Here is a 23,110-nt window from a genome sequence, read left to right on the forward strand (position 1 = left end):
AAGCGACAAGGAAAGACAATTTGATGACATGATACATGTGAAACGTTCGAAAAGTTTAAGTTTAGATAAGCTTCTATTAATCATTCAAAACTAAAAGTATTGTATTCTACACGTATTTTTTTTAACTAGTACACAACCCACATACATGTATTTAAATAAATTATTAAATATGTGATTAATGAGAAAAAAGCGATTTTTGAAAGAATACATTTGTTACATCAATCAGATAGACAGCCTACAACAATAAACTTTTCAAATGACATTTTGCTTGCAAAAAGCAATACTAATGTAATTGGCAACAAGTCTCAATTAACTGCAGTCTCTGTAGTCTCAATTAAATAAAATGGTGATAGATAATTTATATATATATATATATATATATATATATATATATATACATATATATATATATATATATAAATTATTATATATATATAAATTATATATACATGTATATTTATCAATGTTATTAAATATTTTTTAATTGCCTAAAAAATTAATATTTTAAAACAATATTTTTTGATGCGATATATTTTATAATATTTACAAGCACATTATATCTTTTTTAGAATTAAAATCACTTTGACTAATATGCGAAACAGCCAGGAAATTCCATCGAAGATAGTTCAATGTTTAAATGCTACATTCAAGAAGACACTATAATCACTCGGATAAGTACACAACGTGTACGTGTCACAATGTAGAGAGGTAATCTCTTATATATGCCAGTTCTTTACATAATTATCGAGTATTTAGTCAGCAAATTTATAAATGTTTTACCATTTCTGTTTGCCGAGTACATTATTACTTTCACTTACTTCTAGTTACACTCAGAATCTTATAGAATTGAAAATAGAATGAGCTTTGTCTACATATTTTTATACATCCTACAGATTATAAGGCATTACTAGAAGAATCAGATACGTATTTGCAAAAAAAAACACCTTTCTTTATCTTATAATAACATAGACGTCTTTAATTAATTCATTCTATGCATTTCTTCATCTCTTTTGCACTCGTTTCATTATACATATATTATTATTTGCAAATTTTATTAGATAATATTTAATTTATATAATAATAAATTTCTTACTAATTGATAAATGGGACAGTTATACAGAAATGTATTAGTCATAATATTCTTTTGAATACAATTTATCTTTAAAAAGAGAGATATATATTAAAGCAAAAATTTTGTTTACTGTTAATATAATTATGTTCTAAATAATTGCCATACAATATTTTACATAAACATGATTGTTTTAAAATTTAAAGGCTTAAATACCGTGAAGCCTAAATCATAAATATGGAAAGCGATTTTCTTCAAGAAAAAATTATATAATTGCACAAGAGAAAATATATTATAAATTATTTTGTTTGATAAATACTTGCAAGATATTAACTACATGAAAGATTAATATAGAAAATCATCATATTGCACATAAAAAGATTATTTTATTTTAATAGATTTCATAATATTTGGACAATATATATAATAGATATATCAAATTATATTGATGGAAGATACCGCATATACCTTTGCTTTTTTCATTAATTTTTGAATGTAACAAAAATATTCGTTTACAACAGCACACCGCATGGATAGTTATAATTAAATATTATGCATCAAACGTTATAAAAGATATTTTTTTTGTATTTGCGAGATTGTCATTTATATCTAACGGTATAACTCCAAGACAATCGACATTTATTTCGATGGAGCAAATCCCACTTGATTATTTCCTAGATCAAACACGGTATAATAAGGACCAAGAAATACATCTCCCAAAATCCATAGCGGTGACTCAGATTCCTGGAAGCCGCTTATACATGTCGCATCGCCGTCTTCTTCATCCTGCGAAAAATTAAATACATAATATGAATATTTCATATTTTTTAATAATTTAAACCGAATTATCATCAATAATACTAACTTGAATAGTATAATCGTGAGGGGTAAGCTCAAATGATTTACCACCAATATTAATATTGATTACAGGCAAATCCTTAAGCGTACTACAATCCACCTTTGAACAAAAGATAATATTAAATAACTAATTAGTTATTAAACGAAATATTAATGTATGTTCAGTAATATTTTTGATTTTTTTACAGAAGGATGTGCCATTATGAAAAATATGATTATTTATTTACGTTTCCACTACTATCGGCTCCAATCACTCCGTTAATAAGGTTGACATCTGCTGCTGGTCCAACTATTAATGAGGTACCCGTGTCAGCGATAGCTTGGCCATGCGAGGACAAGACATTATCTCCTATTGTGATACTACAAGATAATAACGTTAAAATTTTGTTGGAATATATTCAATGCAATTTAAAGAAAAAAGACATACTTATCCAGGTTAAATTGCCAATATCCTTTTTTAGAAACAGGAACGTATAAGAGCTCACCGTCGTAACGATTGTGATCGATACCACCCAATGTCAATTCACCACCATCTTTAGATGAAGAGTTTCTGCATAGATTATATATTTTTTCAATATTATTGTATAATATGTATATATATATATATATATATTTTTTTATTAAAATATATATATATAAATAAAATATATTTTATTAAAAATATCTTTATAAATGCGCTGTGCATATGAAAAGAAAATACAAACCGATTTAGATAGAAGCTGAAAACAGGTTCTGGCACTAGGCCTTGTTGGACCATATTGTCGAAAACAGGCGTCACTCCATCGACGGATATCGTGTCATATCCCATACCCAAGATACCGTCAAACTTTGCAAAAACAAACGTTAAGCCCGGCTCTTTGACCGCTTCTGCGAATGTTTGATTTTGAACTGTGAGACCGGCAACCTGCAAAAATGTAATATTTAATAATAAAATATCATGATGCATAATAACAAAATAGTTACAAAATGTTTATAAATTACTATGGTAGTTGTGACTGTATTGGATAATTTGACTCACAGTTACTACATCAGTAGATAAGAATCCAGTCAGACTGCCAGTGCCATACTGAATAGCAAAGGGTTTACCATTTGCTTCATATGTTTTAGATTTGGCACTATCATATTTATTATGTAATACTGTAAAAAATAATATTATGAGTTAGCGATCTTAAAAAAATCTTAAAAGAAAAAAAGATTTTATTGATCTAAATAAAGGATGCTTACTTAAATTATATATATGTAAATGCATTCAATATTTTAACTCTTACGAGTTATTTGTTGAAATTTATTTGTATCTTTAGAAAGTGATTATGATAAATAACAGAAATAACATACAAATTGTAAAGCTTGATCTTGCGTTATTTACATTCTCACTGATTTTTAAAATTTTACTTGCTTATTTCTTTTAAAGATTCTACAAGATTATATTTGAAAATAAAATTAGTAGATAAAATAAAATTTTTTAAAACTTTTTTATATACGCTTTGATTTTATATTAATTATTTTAAAAAATTAAGATTTTCTTTAACGTTTTTAAGCAATAATTAATATTATTTAATACAAAATGTGTATATATATATATAAATAAGAAAATATTAGATAAATAGTAACATATTCGCAATGCTTATTTTAAATGTTAATTGCTCTCGCTAAGTATACAGCGATATTTTTATTGAAAAATATTGATAAGTTTATACCTGCTTTTTTTACCTGCAAAATTATTTTTACCTTAAAATAAAGAAGAAAATATAAAATAAAATTCTTCTCAATTTGCTTTTTATTAGATGAATATATATTCGTAAGCCATGTAGTTTAAAAAATATTGCTATGTACTTATGAGCTATATTATTACAATGTTGTTTATATATTAAGGCACTTACAGCAAGCAAAATTAAGAAGGTCGCAGTGTACTGATGGTACCCAAAGATTTGAGGAACCAGTATCAAATATTACTGTAAAGGTTTGCGGTGGAGTTCCGATACCGATTTCACCATAGTACTGTGCATCTAGATAATTAGTTAAATGTTCCGTTGAAGTACTATTTTTGGCCAAAACTTGTTGCAAGTTGATACCTTCTCTCTTTAAAATTTTTCGAACAGAATCTGTCTTGTGCAACTTAATCCTTAAAATAAGATAAAAAACATTTTGTTATATGTACACACACACACGCGCGCGCGCGCAACATACAGGATGTCCTGAAAATTTTGATACACTCGAAGTGTGAAGGTATATTGGGCCAAACTGAGTCAAAAAGTCCTATACCATTTTGCAAAATTCGCAATAGTTTTTGCGTTATTAATTAAAATATGTGAGCTAATGAGCGCGTTGGAAAGCGATAGGTCGATATCGGCAGGCATGTACGACGAATTACTTGTGTATGTTTCTTAACAACGAAGATATTATCTAAGCAAGAGATGACAGCGTGACTTCTTTCGCTTAGATGATGCTTTTGTTAGGCGAAATATCATAGATTTTACATTAGCTGCTACGAAGTAAGCTTCTGTACTTATGTGTCACGGTATATTTTGACAACGACTTTACTTACTTGGCAGATTGCCGTGTTTCAGGCGCCTTTTTACAAATTTTTTTACAAATTTTCAAACATTTATAACAAAAAAAGGAAAGGAAGCCTCCACCAAAATTTTCTTACTCTTGATTTTTATCTTATTTTATCAGAATAATTCCTCATATTTAGTCCCATATTTAGTCCCATATTTAGTCCTGTTGCCGAACACCCTATATATATATATATATATATATATACATATATACATATATACATATATATATATATATATATATATATATATATATATACACAATATATATATATATATATATATATATATATATATATACATATATATATACATATATAATGTATAGTTATATTTTTACTAATACAAAAAAATGTAAAAAAATATAAAAAAATGTAAGTTATAGTGAAATTATAAATGTATAATTGTGTTACAAAAATAAAAATCACTATACATAATTTCAATATAAATACAAAAGATGTAAATATTGTTAGCAAACTGTAATTAATTAAACTAATTCTTTTTATTATAAAACTTTTACATTATGTATATATCTGAAAAATTATTTAATTTAAAATTTAAAGTCTTAAATTGGGGCATTATAATTTAACAGATTTTGAGTGTTAGTAAAAATATCATTGTAATCTTAAATATCTCAAAAACAAAGAGATAACTTAAAATTTTTATTAATTTAAAATTTTACTATGATTGTTTATTAGACGAAAGATATATGTAGAGATAATGTTAAACAAATAAAAAAAATCAATAGCTAGTTTATTTGCTTACACGTCGGAAAATAATTTACTACTAAAAATGTGATAAAATGATACCGCCATAAATTAGACAAAAGCATATGCTTTACGAATTCATAAAGAATCTTTTTTCAAAAATATTCTACTTTTATTCTTTTATTAATAAACAAACATACACATCTCTGTAAATAAATTTTATCCAATTATGATTAAAACGCAATCACATCTACGCATTTTGTATCGATTTCAAGAAATCGGACGCGATCACAAAATAAATTAATCTTTGTAAGTTCTTTATTTCACTCTAATATAATGCAATATAATGTGTGTGCTTACCTCTGGATTTGTGATTGCCCGTCGATCAGCACAAAGAGTGCCGCGGCTACTGCGAGAAAACGAAACATGTTTCCAGCGTCTTTTTTTCTATACCTTGTGAGTGGACGTACAAAGAATAAAATTGTAGTCAACTACTATAGAATCTTTCGTTTATCGTCATGTGGGGCGACTATATATACGATTCGCGTTCGAAACACTTCCGGATTTCTATCGATCAATCAAATTTAAAAATATCTTGTTTGGTATTCTTTTTTTAATTAGCACAAATTGTTTTAAAATAAATTATTAAATGTATGCGTGATTAATGAAAAAGAACCAATCAGCGTTTCTAAAGAATATATTGTTTACGTCGACTAGACAGTCATAACAAAATTAACTACGCAAATGAGATATTGCTCGTAAGAAGTAGCATTGTAATTAACAATAAGTTCATATCAGCTGTTTTCACAATAAGATGTCTCGCTGTTCAACGTCAAAGCTCAATTATACATAAATTATGTAAAAATTGTTGATGATATGCAAACTATGTCAATTGGTGAAAAGGCAAATTAATTTTTTTTTTTTTAAATCGGAATCTGTATAAATAAATTTTAATAAAACCTACGAACAACATAATATGATACTTTTTTAAAATTTAACATATTGATATTTTTTTGGATTGGGACTTAGTTGATTATTTTGAAAAATTTTTGTTACTTTAAGTTTTCTTTTTTATGCGTAGAAAAGTGTCCACTAGTTTTTATATCATTTTTTGTCTTTACAAATATATGCTCTTTCTCTTTTACCATTTTTATCGAAATATTGCTTTTTTCTCACACGACTTTGAATTAAAAATGTGGACCATGTTCTAAAATAAATCAATCTATTAAAAATTGATTAAAAGATAAAAGATTAAAAATCACTTATATGTAAAAAATATACATATACATATACATATGTTGATTAATCGTTTTATTTTCTTTGTAAATAAAATATTTGTTTTTTAAAGAAAAATCTTTAAATATATATTATTTATTTCGCAATTTATATTTTGTTTTTATTAACTTTGTACGGTTTTTCATATTTTATAAAATCATAGAAAAAAATTTATTCATAAAAATAGCTGAAAAAAATTAAATTAATTCCGAAGATAATGAAGATAGGACTATATAAATTCATTTTTATCTCTCTTTGACAGAACATCAACTCGCAGGGTAGTTTTAGCACAAAGTGTTCAAAGAAAAATGTTTACACAAAATACAATTAAAATCCAAAAAAAATGATGCAAGTATGATGGGAAATCATTCAATGCAACTTTAATCAATATAGTCTTATTGAAGAAGCATGAAATAATATGTATCTAAAGAGCATGATATTTCATTTACTGTTCGCCTTTCGAAGTTTGCTCGATTATCCGGATCATTGCAAAAGCCTGATGTTGCTGATAAGCTATATACGTATTTGCAAAAATTGCTCCTTTCTTTATCTTAATAACATAGACACCTTTAATTAATTTATTTTATGCATTAAACATTCTTATTTCTCTTATATATACAATATGTGTATATATATTTACATGTATATGTATATATAAGCACATGCATCATTATATATTACTATTTTATTAGATAATATTAAATTTACATAATAATAAATTATTTATAAATTGGAAATTATGGGATGAGCTTATGATGCATAAGTGTTTCAGTTATAATATTCTTTTCAATGTAATTTATATTTAAAGAAAAAGATATACATATATTATAGTAAAAATTTTGCTTATTGTTAATGTAATTGTATTTTAAATGATTGCCATACAATTGACATAAACATATTTGTTTCAAAATTTAAAGGATTAAATACTATGAAGTTTGAATCATTAATGTGAAAAAGAGTGATTTTTTTCAAGAGAAAACTATAATCGCATGAGTAAAAATATATTATAAATTGTTTTATTTGTTTGATAAATGCTTGCAAGATATTAACTGTGTGAAAGGTTAATATTTAAAATCAATATATTTAATACATTAAAAGATTATTTTATTTTGACAGATTTAATTGAATTTGGACAATATATAATAAATACATCAAATTATATTGATGGAAAGTACTTCATATACTTTCGTTTTAATTTTTGAATAGTTTACAAAAATATTTTTATAGTGCACAGCATGGATAAATATAATTAAAAATTACAATAGCATCCAAAAGCTGTAATTTTTTTTTTTTTTCATTTGCAAAATTGTCATTTATATCTAATGTCTAACGGTATAATTTCAAAACAGAGCAATTTATTTTGATGGAGCAAATCCCACTTGGTTGTTTCCAAAATCAAACACAGTATAATAAGGACCAATAAATACATCGCCCAAAATCCATAAATCGGATCCTAAGAGAGATGAGAAGCCGCTCATACATGTGGTGGCACCATTTTCTTGAATCTGCAAAAAAAATTAAATACATTATAATGTGAATACTTCATATTCTTAAATAATTGAAACTGAATTACAATCTATAATATTTACTTGAAGAATATAATCTTTAGGTTGAAGTGGGAGCGTTTTATTGTTCAGAATAAATTCAATTGGAGACAACTTAGATATCTGATCGCAGTTCACCTTGAAACGAAAAAGAATATCAAATTACTAATTAATAATTCAACAAAAATATTAATATATATATATAGTAACATTTTATGATTTTTATACAAAAGAATATATTATTATTGTAAAAAATATGATTATTTATTTACAATTCCTCTCCTATTAGCTCCAATGTATTTGTTAATTTTGTCGATTTCCGATTTTGGTCCAACTATTAGTGAGGTACCCGTATCAGCAATAGCTTCGCAACCATTTTTGCACAAGTGCTCACCATTTACATTAACCCTAAAGCGCGATAACATTAACAATTTATTGGAACATAATCAGTGTAATTAAAAAAAAAAAGACGTACCCATCCATAGTAAATTGCCAATATCCTTTTTTACTAATAGGAACGTAAGTGAGCTCACCGGTGTAATAAGTGGAATCAACACCACCCAATATCAATTCACCACCTTTCTCGGCTTTAGGGTCTCTGCATAGATTACATATTTTCTCAATATTATTGTATAATATAAATATATATATATATTATATATATATATATATATAAACTTTTTTATTAAAAACGTTTTTATAAATATACGCTGTGCATATGAAAAAAAAAAAAAATACAAACCGATTCAGATAGAAACTGAAAACAGGTTCTGCCACTAGCTTTTGGTCTATCATTTTGTTGAAGACAGGCTCCACTCCATCGACGGCTATCTCGGGATAGCCCATACCCAAGATACCGTCAAACTTTGCAAAAAGAAACGTTACGCCCGGCTGAGTGATCCCTTCCCCGAATGTTTGATTTACAACTGTGAGACCGGCAACCTGTAAAAATGTAATATTAATAATAAAATATCACGATGTACGATAATAACATAAAAATAATTAAAAAAATGTTTATAAACTACGATTGTAATTGTGACTATTTTATTTGATTATTTGATTAAAGATGACTCACATTTACTGTATCAGTAGACAAAAATCCAGTCAAACTACCAGTGCCATATCGAATAGCAAACGGAGTACCATTTGCTTGATATGTGCTGGATTTCTTACTATCGTATTTATTATGTGTGCCTATAAAAAATAGTAAGTAATATCACAAGTTAGCATAATAAAAAATTTAAAAAAAAATAAATAATGTTATTAATCTAAATAAAAAATGCTTATTTGAATTATCAAATAATAAATGCACATTTGCCATTTTAGCTCTTATCTTTGTGTGTAAGACTTACCTATATCTTTAGAGAGTGAATATGATAAATAGCAAAAATAAATCTGTACATGTAAATTATAAAGCTTGATTCTGTGACTATTGTTTTATTATCATTGTTTTTTATTTTGATTTTGTGATATTTATATTATCGAAGATTTCAGTTTTTTTTAAATTGCAATTATCTCTCTTGCAGATTTTAAAAAATTATATTTGAAAAATATAATTAGTAACTAAAATAGAAAATTATATAACTTTTATATCTTTTTTAAATGTATACTTTGATTTGGTATTAATTATTCAAAAATATTAAGATTTTTATTAATATTTTTATATAATAATTAATATTAAAAATAATATGTGCATATATAAATAATAAAATTTTAGATAAATAATAACATATTCGTAATGCTTGTTCTTGGTATTCATTAAATTACACTTACTAATTATACTTGCTTAAAATGAAGGAAGAAGTATAAAATTTTTGTTAATTTGCTTTCTATTAGATAAACATACATTCGCGTGTGTGTAAGCTATGTGAGCAGTTCAAAAAATATTACTATGTTCTTATAGGTCCAAATTGATTATTATCTTTATATATTAAGGTACTTACGACAAGCTAAATTAAAAAAGCTGCATTTTGATGATGGTACCCAAAGATTTGACGAACCAGTATCAAATAATATTTTAAATTCCTGCGGCGGTTTTCCGATACTCACAATACCGTAGTACTGCGCGTCCATATAATTTGTTAAAGTTTCCGATGCAGTGAAATTTTCGGCCAAAACTTGTTGTACATCGACACCAATTTTCTTCAATTCTTGTCGAACAGAATCCGTCTTGTGCAATGTAATCCTTAAATTAATATAAAATATATTTTGTATACCTTTACATGTATACCTATACACACACATATAATGTATAATTATATTTTTATTTAATTTATATAATTTAATAATATTTAATATGAAAAGCAAACATTTTTGAAAAATATAAGTTATAGGAAAGATATAAACTTTTAGTTATCATAAAAATTAAAATCTATATCACTATACATAATTTTAATTTAAATACAAAAGATTATATAAGCTTATATTATAAGATTATATTATTTATTATTATGTAATACATTTTAATTAATTAAAACGAAATTTTTATAAATATCATATAATTTTATAAATATTATTTAACTGATACTTTAAAGTAATAAATTAAGATATAATTTAACAGACTTTGACTTTTAATTAAAGATACTATTTTATGTAATCTTAGATAACTAAAAATAAAGAGCTAACAAAATTTTAAATGATTATATTTATTAGAAATAGGGTATATGCAGAGATAGTGTCAAATAAATAAATGAGAAAAGCAGCCCATCAATATCTAATTCACCTACTAACACATCAGAAAATAATTTACAATTTACAAAAAATGCCAATAAAGATACCGCGATAAGGTAGACAAAAGCCTGTGCTTCACAAATTCATGGAAAATTTTTACTCAGAAATATTCTACTTTTATCTTTTTATTAATAAATAAACACATTTTTGTAAATAAATTTTGTCCAATTAAAAAATTCTCATTAAAACATAATCGCATTTACGCACGTTTCGATTTCAGGAAGTCGGATGTGATCACCAAATAAATCAATCTTTATAAGTTCGATATCTATCATTCCAATATATAACGCAATGCAATATGTTTGCTTACCTCTGAATATTTTGGCCGTCGATCAACACGAAGAGTGCCGCGGCCACCACGAGAAAACGAAACATGGTTCCAGCAAATTTTTTTCTGCACTTTGTGAGTGGATGTACAAAAAATAAATTGTAGTCGACTACTAAAGAATCTTTTGTTTCTCGACATGTGGAAGCGACTATATATACGATTTGCCTTCGAAACACTTCCGGATTTCTCAACCGGATCGATCAATCAAATCTAAAAATATTGTTTAATATTTTTTTTGTAATTAACACAAACTATTTAGTATTTTTTTTAATTAGCCCACGTTGTATTAAAATAAATCATTAAATATGTGTATGATTAATGAACAAAAAGCAATCAGCGTTCTAAAGAATACATTGATTACGCCGACTAGACAGATAGTTATAACAAAATGAACTATGCAAATGACATATTGCTTGCAAGGAGTAGCAATTAGCAAGTTAGTTCATATCAGTTTTTACAATAAGGTATCGCGCTTCAAGGTTAAGTCTTAATTATGCATAAATTATGCAAAAATTGTTGATGATAAGACAAATTAATTTTTTTTTAAATCAGAATCTGCATGGTTAAATTTTAATAAAACTTATAAAAAATATACGAGATCTGATCAAAAGTATCCGATCTTATTTTTTTTGCGACAATCAGCTACAGCCCAGGATGATAGCCTAGCATGTAACCTTACTGCACATGCATGATTTTTTGCTAAATCGTGCAGCCCTTCCATCGCTGCAAGCAGCCATGATAATTGCACATGTATTTAGTGTCCATCGCATTTCGTGTTTTCAGCTAATGATCAAACAATTTACAAAAAAAAGAGTTTAGCAAGGAATTTACATTAAATTTTGTCAAAAACTCGGTGATAGGCAATCAGAGACAATTGAAAAGATACAAAATTGAATGATAAAATTTAATGCAGAGTATATTGATTCTGTAATTCAATTAAGAGTAAAAATGAGAAAAATAAGCAAATTTATTAGAAAATTTATAATTTTATTTGGTCCAAACCTAGTAAATTTACTTATTTTTGTAATTTTCACCCTCACTTGAATTACAGAATCGATATTTTAATTCTTTGTTAAACACATTCGGTCATTTTAACTGGAAACACGAAATGTGACGGACTGAATACACGTGCAACTACCACGGCTGTTTATAGCGATTGAAGAGCTGCACGACTTAATAAAAAATTATGCATGTGCAATAGATTCTAAGGTTGTATGTTAGAGTAGTCCCGTTATCGGGCTGCAGCTAGTTTTCGCCAAAAAAATAAGGTCGGGTACTTTTTGATCGTACAACTGAATATGATACTTTAAATTTAATAATGATATTTATCTCGGTTTGAGAATTAGTTGATTATTTTAAAGAAATCTTGTTATTTTAAATTTTCTTTTTTATTTGTGCGAAGGAAAAAGTGTCTATTTATTTTTTTTATCATCTTTTGTTCTTATAAGTATATGTTACGTTCTTTTATCATTCTTATCGACATATTGCTTACTTCCCATGAAATTTCGAATTAGAAATATGGACAATGTTTTAAAATAAATCAATGTTTCGAAACTTGATAAAAAAAAAAATGTAATACTTATATTTAAAAAATATCATATATAGAAGCGTTAATTAATCGTCTTATTTTGTCTATAAATAAAAAATGTTTCTTAATAATAAATTTTTAAATGTATATTATTTATTTTGCAATTTACATTTTGTTTTTATTAACTTCATACAGTTTTTCATATCTTATAAAATCATAGAAAAAAATTCATTCATAAAAATAGCTGAAAAAAATTAGATCTATTTAAAAGATAGAACTATATAAATTCTTATATCATTAAATTTAATATATTAACAACACATCACCATTTTTATATTGTTTCTCTCTGATGGACTAAACATCAATTTGCAAGGTAATTTGAGTACGACGTGTTCAAAAGAAAAAAATTGTATGTACAAAATGTAAATAAAAATCCAAAAGAATGATGCAAGTATGATGGGAAATCATTCAATGCAACTATAATCTCATTGAAGAAGCATGCAATAATAATATATACCTAAAGAGCATGGTATTTCATTTACTGTTCGTCTTCCGAAAAATTTATTTATTGCTCGATTATCCGGATCATTGAAGCTGCTGACAATATAGATACATATTTGCAAAAATTTCTTTTTTCTTTTTCTTAATAACATAGACATCTTCAGCACCAAATTAATTTATTTTATATATTAAACACTATAATTTATTTTATATATTAACTTTATATATTACACTTTTAGTTTTTTCATATATACATATGTCTATTCGCAAATTTTATTAGACGATATTAAATTGGTAGCAATAGCAAATGTCTTATAAATTGAAAAGTATAGGACAATTTATGATGTATAAATGTATTATTTGTAATATTCTTTTCAATACAACTTATCTTTGAAAAAAAGATGTATATTATAGCAAAAATTTTGTATATTATTAATGTAGTTGTATTTTAAATAATTGCATTTAATGTATGACATAAACATGATTGTTTTGAAATTTAAAGAATTAAGTATCGTGAAGCTTGACTCATTAATGTGGAAAGATTTAGCGATCTTTTTCAAGAGAAAATTATGTAATTGCATGAATGGAATATATTATAAATTTTGTTTCATAAATGTTTGCAAATGTTTTCTTAACTATCTGAGGTTAATATATAAAATCAAAATATTGAATACACAAAAAGATTATTTTAATTTTCAACAGATTTATTTATTTGGACAATATATAATGGATACAAATTATATTGATAAAAGATTCCGCACATATTTTTGTTTTAATTTCTGAACATATCATAAAAATATCCGTTTTCAATGCTCCATGTAAATAATATGTAATTAAAAATTACAAAACAATAAGAGCATCAAACGTTAAAAAAATAATTTTTTATTATTTGCGAGATTATCAGTTATATCTAATGTTTAAGGTATAACTTCAAAACAAGGACAATCGACGTTTATTTTGACCGAGCAAATCCGACTTGATTATTTCCCAGATCATATACGCTGTAGTAAGGACGAAGAAATACATCGCCCAGAATCCATAGGTCTGAGTTAGAACCTGAGAAGCCGCTCATACATGTTAGATAGCCGTTGTCTTCCTCCTGCGAAAAATTAAATACATAATGTGAATACTTCATATTCTTAAATAATTTACACCGAATTTCAATTCATAATACTCACTACAAGAACATAATCGTGAGGAGTTAGACTATACGTTATACTATTCAGAACAATATTAACTGAAGGCAACTGATCAAGCAGACTACAATCCACCTGTGAACAAAAAGTAATATTAAATTATTAATTAGTCATTTAATCAAATATTAATATATGTTCAGTAATATCTTATGATTTGTTTTATAGGAAACTATGTCATTGTAATGCCAAAAATATAATTATTCACTTACGTTTCCATCATTATCAGCTCCGATGTATTGATTAATAACATCGATAGCATCTGATGGTCCAACTATTAATGAGGTACCTGTGTCAGCAATAGCTTGGCAGCGACCCGTTACGACTGCATTGCCTATTGACATACTACAACGCAATAACGTTAAAATTTTATTGGAACATAACTAAAATAACTAAAAAAAGTAACTAAAAAAAAAACATACCTATCCATAGTAAATTGCCAATATCCTTTGCGAGTAATAGGAACGTAGTTGAGCTCACCAACATAATGATCGGAATCAATACCACCCAATACTAATTCACCTTCCGAAGAGTCCTTCCTGCATAGATTATATATTTCCTCAATATTATTCTATTATATAAATACATTTTTATTATGTGTGTATATATATATTCTTTTTTTTATTAAAAATATTTTTATATACATGCGCTATGTACATGGAAAGAAAATACGAACCGATTCAAATAGAAGCTGAAAATAGGTTTTTCTACTAGGCCTTGTTGGACCATATTATAAAAAGGAGGCGAAATTCCACGGGACATCGTGTCATATCCCATACCCAAGATACCGTCAAACTGCGCATAAACGAACGTTATGCCCGGCTCTTCAACCGCTTCTGCGAATGTTTGGTCTTTGAACTTTGGAGGCCGGCAACCTGTAAAATGTAGTATTAATAATAAAATATCACGATGCATGATAATAACGTCAAAATAATTACAAAATGTTTATAAACTACGATGATAATATTGATTGTATTGAATAATTTGATTAACGATGACTCACTTCTAATACATCAGTAGATAAGAATCCAGTCATACTGCCAGTGCCATACTGAATAGCAAACGGAGTACCATCTGGTTTATATGTCGAGGATGCAGCACTATTGTATTTATGATGTAGTTCTGTAAAAGATAGTAATTATACAAGTTAGCATTATTACAATTTAGAAATTTTAAAAATTTCAAAAATTTTCAAAAATAAAAAAAAAATGTTTATTGATACAGATAAACCATTTCAATTATCATCAATTACATATAGATGCATTAGTCGTTATGTGCATATATAGATAATAAAATATTAGATAAATAGTAACATATTCATATACTGAGTAGTAATTATAATTTGCATTCACTAAATACACAACGATATTTCTTACTACCATATTTCTACACAACAATATCGAAAAGTTTATAACCATTTTTAATTATTTTTATCTGCTTAAAACAAAGAAAGTATGAAATAAGTTTCCTTTTAATTTATCTCTTGTTAAACGAAGATACATTCGTGAGAATTTTCAAAAAATATTGTTATATTTTTATGAACTCAAATTACCCAGATAGTCCCCAAAAGATATCTAAAAAACGATTTAAAGACGTCTCGTAATTCTTTAGATCATCTTTAAGATGCCTTTTGATCTTCTTGTGCCGTGTCTGGGTAATTATTATTCTGTATATATATAGGTATACATATACACATATATTCAGATACTTACTGCAAGCAGTATTGCTTGATGAGCATTTTGATGGATGGTACCCAAAGATTTGAGGAACCAGTATCAAATATTACTGTAAAGTTTTGCGGTGGAGTTCCGATACTGATGGGACCAGAATATGTTACATCTAGATAATTGTATAAGGGTTCCGATGCAGCAAAAGAATCAGCCAAAACTTGCACGTCGATACCATCTCTCTTCATAGCTTTTCGTATAGAATCCATCTTGCGCAATTTAATCCTTAAAGTATAAAATTCATTTTGTTATATATATATATATATATATATATATATATATATATATATACATGTAATAAGGTATATATAAAGATATCGTCAAGTAAACAAATAAGAAAAAAAGTTCACCAATATTTAATTCACTTACTTAATATGTCAGAAAATAGTTTACTAATTAGAAATGCAATACGGATATTTCGATATTAAAATATATAAAAGTGTGCTTCACGAATTCATAGAGATCTTTTTTTCAAAAACATCCTACTTTTATTTTTTATTAATAAACAAACACATACATTTTTATAAGCAAATTTCGTTGAATTTTGATGAATTAAAACGTAATCATATTTACGCAGATTTCATCGATTTCAGGAAGCCAGGTAACGAAATAGATCAATCTTTATAAATACGATATTTATCGCACCAATATATAACGTAATATAATATGTATGCTTACCTCTGGATTTTTGTTTGGCCATCGATCAGCACGAAGAGTGCCGCGGCCACCACGAGAAAACGAAACATGGTTCCAAAATTTTTTTCGATTTGTTTTTTGCACCTTGTAAGTGGTCGTACAAAAAATAAATTGTAGTCGACTACTAGAAGTTCTTGTTTTTCGACATGTGGCAGTGACTATATATACGATTCGAGTTCGAAATATTTCCGGATTTCTATCGATCAATCAAATCTAAAAATATCCTGTTTAATATTTTTTTTTTAATTAGCACAAATGGTATTAAAATAAATTATTAAATGTGTGCGTGATTGATGAAAAAGAAGCGGTCAGCGTTTTTAATGAATATATTGTTTACATCGATTAGACAGATAGTTATAACAAAATGAACTATGCGAATGATATATTGCTCGCAAGAAGTAACATTGTAATTAGCAATAAGTTTATATCAGCTGCTTTCTCAATAAAATGTCTCGCTTTTCAACGTTGAAGCTCAATTATGCATAAATTATGCAAAAATTGTAGATAATATGCAAACCTTATCGGTTGGCGATAAGAAAAGAGTGATTTTTTTTTCTTATTGGAAATTATACAAATATTTTTAGAAAAAATTGATGATGATGTACACAATATGTGACGTAGCATGTTTGTTTTACTTCGATGAATTTTTGTTCCGAATCGGATCATCAATTGAGCTTCGCTTTTTTGATAAATTTTAGTTATTTTACACTTTCTTTTTGAATTATTTAAATAAAAATTGTACACCTGTTTTCCGTTTTAATCATTTTTGTCTACATATGTATCTCTTACATGTACACATCAAACTTTTATAACACTTTTATAGTATATTTATATTAATATAAATTATATATATTTGATAACTATATATTATATTTGTAAAAATATATTATGTTATAAATTACTTTGCTTAATAAATGTTTTTGCAGGTTGTGAAAAAGAAAATTAGAAATATCCATGGTTTTCGAATGAAAATCCTATAATTCTTAAATTTGCAATGAGAACAATTGTATTGTTATAAAAACAATAATTAATACTAATTTTTTTTTAACCGGGGATTTTACAAAACCCAGTAATCCGTAATTATGTACATTTCTATCATGTAATATGTATATTTTGAGAAAATGCTGGAGAAAAATATTTTGTGCACAAAAATAATATAGATATTTTTTGAAGACCTTATTTTATTTATTAAAGAAGTATTTATAGTTATATATATATATATATATATATATATATATATAAGATTATATATATATATATATATATATATATATATATATATAATATATAATATAATTAATATATAGTATATATAATATAATTAAATTGCTTTTTATTTTAATATATATATATATATATATATAAATTTAATCATGAAAAGCATTATTATAAAGAAAACATTAAAAAAAACAATTGGTTCGCCATTAAAATAAAATTAATAAATAATGTAAATAAAATTGGAGAATTTATATATAAAATTAGCATATAAACCATATAAAAAAAAAATATATTTTTTAAGAAATTTATTTGCGTTTAGACGATATATATTTTATGATAATACAGTGTTATAAGTTAAAAGAAAAAATATTGCTACATTTATTTCGCCACAGCAAATCCCACTCGATTGTTGTCCACATCAAACTCGGTGTAATAAGAACCAATAAATACATCGCCTAGAATCCATTGCAAACCATTTAATGTCATATCAGATCCTTGGAAGCCACTCGAACATGACATAATGCCGTCCTGTTTAATTTGCAAAAAATTAAATATACACAATGTGTGAATGCTTCCTATTTAAACTAATTTACCATTCATGGTGTTTACCTGAAGGATATAATCTTTACCGGTAAGATCAAACGCTTTACCACCTAGAATAAAACTGATCGTAGGCAGCTTAGAAATCTGGTTACAGTCCACCTTGAAACAAAAGAGAACATCAAATTAATAATTATTAATTAATATTTTAATAAATATTAATTTTTATTTCAGTAACATCTTTTAATAATTTTTTTATAATAGGTCGTGCCTTTGTAAAAGCTGATTATTTACTTACTACTCCATCAATAGCTCCAATATATCTGTTAATAATTGTAATGTCTACTATTGGTCCAATTATTAACGAAGTACCTGTATCAGCAATAGCTTGACAGCCACCCACGCACAAAATTTTATCTTTTTTGTCTTTACTTTTAATTTTGACCCTATATTGCAATAATATTAACAATTTTAACTATTTCTTAAAATATGATTAAAATAATTAAAAAATAACATACTGTTCCATTTTAAATTGCCAGTATGCTTTGCGAGTAACAGGAACGTATGTAAAGCTGCCTATGTAATAATTAGGATCGGAACCACCTAATATCAATTCACCACCCATCTCGGCCAAAGGATCTCTGTACAGATTTTCTATATATTATAATATAAAAATATACATATTTTTTTACTAAATATATTTTTATAGATATGTGCACATGGAAAGAAGATGTCTGTACCGATTCAGATAAAAACTGAAAATGGCTGGTGACACTAGACCTTGTTTGATCATGTTATAGAAGACAGGCATCACTCCATCCACGGATATCGAGGAATAACCCATGCCTAAGATACCGTCAAATTTTGCAGCAACAAATGTCATGCCTGGCTCGTTAATCGCTTCCGCGAATGTTTGGTTTCGAACATTGAGACCTGCAACCTATAAAAAAATTCGTATTGATAATAAAATATCACCACGCTCAAGAATAACAAAAAGAAATACATAAAAAAAGGATTATAAACTGCTGATAATAACTGGGACTGTATTGAATTGTTTGTTAGTAATGACTTACATTTACTATATCAGTAGCTAAGACTCCAGTTAGGCTGCCAGTGCCATATTGAATAGCGAATTCAGTACCATTTAATTTGTATGTGCTAGATTTTGCGCTATCATATTTATTATGTAATACTGTAAAAAATAGTAAGTAATATCACAAGTTAACAATGTTAGAAAGATTTTAAAAATAAAAGTTTTATTAATTTAAATATACAATAATTGTTTGAATTATCACTGTCATTATCATATCAGATATATATATATATATATATATATATATATATATATATATATATAAAATGCATTTGCCGCTTTTATTTTTGAGTTATTCATCAAAGTTGAGTTGTTCATCAAAGTTTCAAAATTTTTGGATTTATTTTTTATCCATAAATATAATTATGCATAGGTGTATACTAGTATAATTATTGTAGGCACGAATCAATTAATACTCCATATATATGTCGTAACCAGATTACATAATCCGTCATTTTATAAAACATCTAAATCTTTTTTCAAAGTGTAATCACATTCTCAAATCATTAAAAATAAAATATTTTTTAATAAAATGTAATAAAACACTTTATAAAATACCTAGATGTTTTATAAAACGACGGATTATGTAATCTGGCTACGGCACATACTAACAAGAAGAAACTTACAGCAAGGAATATTAGTAAAGCTGCATTTTTTGGATGGTACCCAAAGATTTGAGGAACCAGTATCAAATATTACTTTAAATTTTTGCGGCGGAGTTCCGATACTGATTTCACCATAATACTGAGCATCCAAATAATTGGACAATGGTTCTAATGCAGAAGTAAAATTTTTTGTTACCAATTCAACCCGTTGTAAGTCAGTGCCAACTTTCTTTAAAGCTTGTCGAACAGAATCTGTCTTGTGCAATAAAATCCTTAAATAAACAAAGAATATTTTGTTACATGCGTTAACATGTATTGATATATGTCTATACATACATACATAAAATGTGTATTTAAATTTTTATTGATATAACTGCAACAGACATTTAATAAAGAAATATAAATTATAAGAAAGCTATACAAGTTCAATTTTTATACCAAAAATAAATAAATTATATTTTATATATTTACAATATAAATACAAAAGATCATGCATTTAAGTATAATTATATCAAAAATATTAATTATAACTAAATCGATGATTATTCTAGATTTTATTACATAAAATATATTCCTTATATTTATAATGTATTATGTAATTTATAATCCAAAGTCTCAAATATAAAATTATTATATATATTCAATAAACTCTGATTTTTAGTTAAAGATAACATTGCAAGTAAAAAAGAATCTGACACACAAAAAAAATAATCTCTCTTTAAATAAGATGACTATATATACTGCTAAGCGAAAATATAATGAAAATACAAAAAGTAAACACATGATAAAAAACAAACACTAATATTTATAGTTTACTCATTTAGCATTTATTATTTTTAAAAAAATATCTGATATATATATTTTATTATGAATTATAGTAGTCATGCATATTTTATTTAGAAACATGACAAGAAATAAACAAAAACGAGAGCTTCACAAATTTAGAAAATCTTTTTTTCAGGAACACATTCTACGCTCTTACTTTTTTAATAAACAAAAATAAATAAACAAAAATAAATTTTTAATAAACAAAAATAAATAAACAAAAATAAATAAACAAAAATAAATTTTTAATAAACAAAAATAAATTTTTGTGAAAAACCTTCAATCATTATTGAAATGCTAATCGTTTTCATGTCGATTCCAGAAAATCAGATGCGAGAGAGAGAAGATTGATTTTTAAAATCTCGATATCACATCGATTGATAATGCAGTACTCTGACCTCTGGAGTTTTGCGTCGATCAAGACGAACAGCGCTATCGCCATCACATGAAGACAAAACATATTTTCGAATTTTTGATAACTAAAACTTCGAATCGTGAAATTTCTAATTTTTTCCTGCACTTTGCGACCGGACACAAAAAAAAAGCGTAATCAACCAACTAGCGTTTTTGCCAACACTATTTATCGATATACGACGGAACTATATATACCATTGCATGCACCCGCAATATTGCATGAGCAATATGCACTGGGAGATATTGGTATAACATGACAACGCGCAAAATGAAATTCGAAAACCCCTGATAAATTTTTATCGATCAATTATATTTGATAATAAGGTATTTTGTATGCACAATTTTCTATAATTACTACAACGTATATTTAAATAAATCATTAATAATTAATGAGGCAAAAGAGCGAGCAACGCTTCGAAAGAATACGTTTTATTTACATCGATTAGATAGGCAACCATTGCAACAATGGACTTTGCCAATGATATTTTGTAATAAGCTGCGCTATATAATTGGCAGCAAATCCATCAGCTATTTTCACAATAAAGTCTTCCACTATTATGTACAAATTATACAACATTTAAGCTGAAGACATGCAAATTTTGCAAATTTTATAAACAGAAATTTGTTGTTTTTATTAAAACGTGTAAAAATAAATTTTAATTGGACTGACGACAAAATGTGATATCATTTAAAAAAATTTTATATTTCTATTTTAATATCTCTTATTCAAGTCTTTATTGATTATATGTAGAATTAGACATTGCGGGTGCCAAATAATAAAGCATTGATGACAATTGCTACACTTAAAATAATGCAAAAATATACTCGTATCTTGAAAACAATAAAAAATAAAACATAAAAACCGTAAAAAAGCAGGAAAATGTAGTAACATATGTAAATTCGAAGAAAGTTATGCAGTCCTTGTTCTTTCTCCTGCTAATTTAAATAATCTTCAATGTTTTTTAATGAAACATTCTTCTTTCATATATCTATTCTTATCGTTATAAGGAATATTATCTTATAATAAATATAGAATCTGAATAGAGTAATATCATATTAATAAATATTTTGTTTTAATAATTAACTTATTATCTTTAAAAAATTCTAAATTTCTTTTTTAGAATTATTTTAAAATCGCAGTTTAATCTATTATATTTATTTTTATCTATTTATCCTTTTTTTTTATCACGGCATTAATGCAGGTAGAAAATAGTTCTTTTTAGCTTTAATTTCTTCTAGTTTTTGAGTTTTTATATTTGAGATGTGTGTGAGATAATGATATGCGTCTCGATTGCTTTAAAGAAGAGATAAGACGAGTATAAACAGTACAGCTAAAAGGAAATATATCTAAAAAGATAAAATATATCATAATAAGATTACAATAAGGTTAAGAAAAGAGATATTGTTTTGAAAAAAATTCAAAAAGAATTCCTTCACTTTCGGCGAAAATCCTTCGAGTTGAATTTTTTCGCGCACAAATTCCGCGTTTGTTTTTTCGCGCGTCATTTCGCGCGGTGCACGACGGGTTGATAGAGACTCCTGATAGAAGACCCTACCGGCCGTCCAATCGCAAGCCGGCATCGCGCGGCGACTGGCCGCACTCTCAGTCTCGAGCCCGATTCGCGGAGTTATCGTTTCTCTCTCTTGGCCCCCGGAGTCAGCGAGCCCAAAATTTCCCGAGTGTGCGAGGCAGCGGCAGCG

The 23,110-nt window shown here is 26.4% G+C and overlaps 2 protein-coding genes across 2 annotated transcripts; both read right to left on the reverse strand.

The window, feature by feature from the left end:
- Positions 1-1,435: 1,435 nt before the first annotated feature.
- LOC126850953 (uncharacterized) lies at positions 1,436-11,189 on the reverse strand. The gene is made up of 16 exons (XM_050594442.1): positions 11,052-11,189; positions 9,955-10,196; positions 9,087-9,205; positions 8,754-8,953; positions 8,487-8,609; positions 8,284-8,419; positions 8,057-8,149; positions 7,829-7,972; positions 5,553-5,683; positions 3,808-4,049; positions 2,946-3,064; positions 2,632-2,831; positions 2,355-2,477; positions 2,155-2,287; positions 1,935-2,027; positions 1,436-1,855 (listed from the first exon to the last, which is right to left on the reverse strand). The coding sequence occupies exons 1-16, from the start codon at positions 11,114-11,116 to the stop codon at positions 1,709-1,711; spliced, it is 2,310 nt and encodes a 769-aa protein (XP_050450399.1). The 5' UTR covers positions 11,117-11,189; the 3' UTR covers positions 1,436-1,708.
- A 2,592-nt stretch (positions 11,190-13,781) lies between these two features.
- On the reverse strand, positions 13,782-21,470 carry LOC126850954 (lysosomal aspartic protease-like). The gene is made up of 17 exons (XM_050594443.1): positions 21,394-21,470; positions 20,192-20,442; positions 19,546-19,664; positions 19,213-19,412; positions 18,991-19,113; positions 18,771-18,918; positions 18,542-18,634; positions 18,320-18,460; positions 16,004-16,227; positions 15,844-15,865; positions 15,668-15,677; positions 15,285-15,413; positions 14,968-15,166; positions 14,714-14,830; positions 14,504-14,636; positions 14,277-14,369; positions 13,782-14,197 (listed from the first exon to the last, which is right to left on the reverse strand). The coding sequence occupies exons 1-17, from the start codon at positions 21,453-21,455 to the stop codon at positions 14,051-14,053; spliced, it is 2,211 nt and encodes a 736-aa protein (XP_050450400.1). The 5' UTR covers positions 21,456-21,470; the 3' UTR covers positions 13,782-14,050.
- Positions 21,471-23,110: the final 1,640 nt, after the last annotated feature.

Source organism: Cataglyphis hispanica, chromosome 7, assembly GCF_021464435.1.
Source record: "Cataglyphis hispanica isolate Lineage 1 chromosome 7, ULB_Chis1_1.0, whole genome shotgun sequence".
In the NCBI taxonomy this organism is placed as follows: Eukaryota; Metazoa; Arthropoda; class Insecta; order Hymenoptera; family Formicidae; genus Cataglyphis; species Cataglyphis hispanica.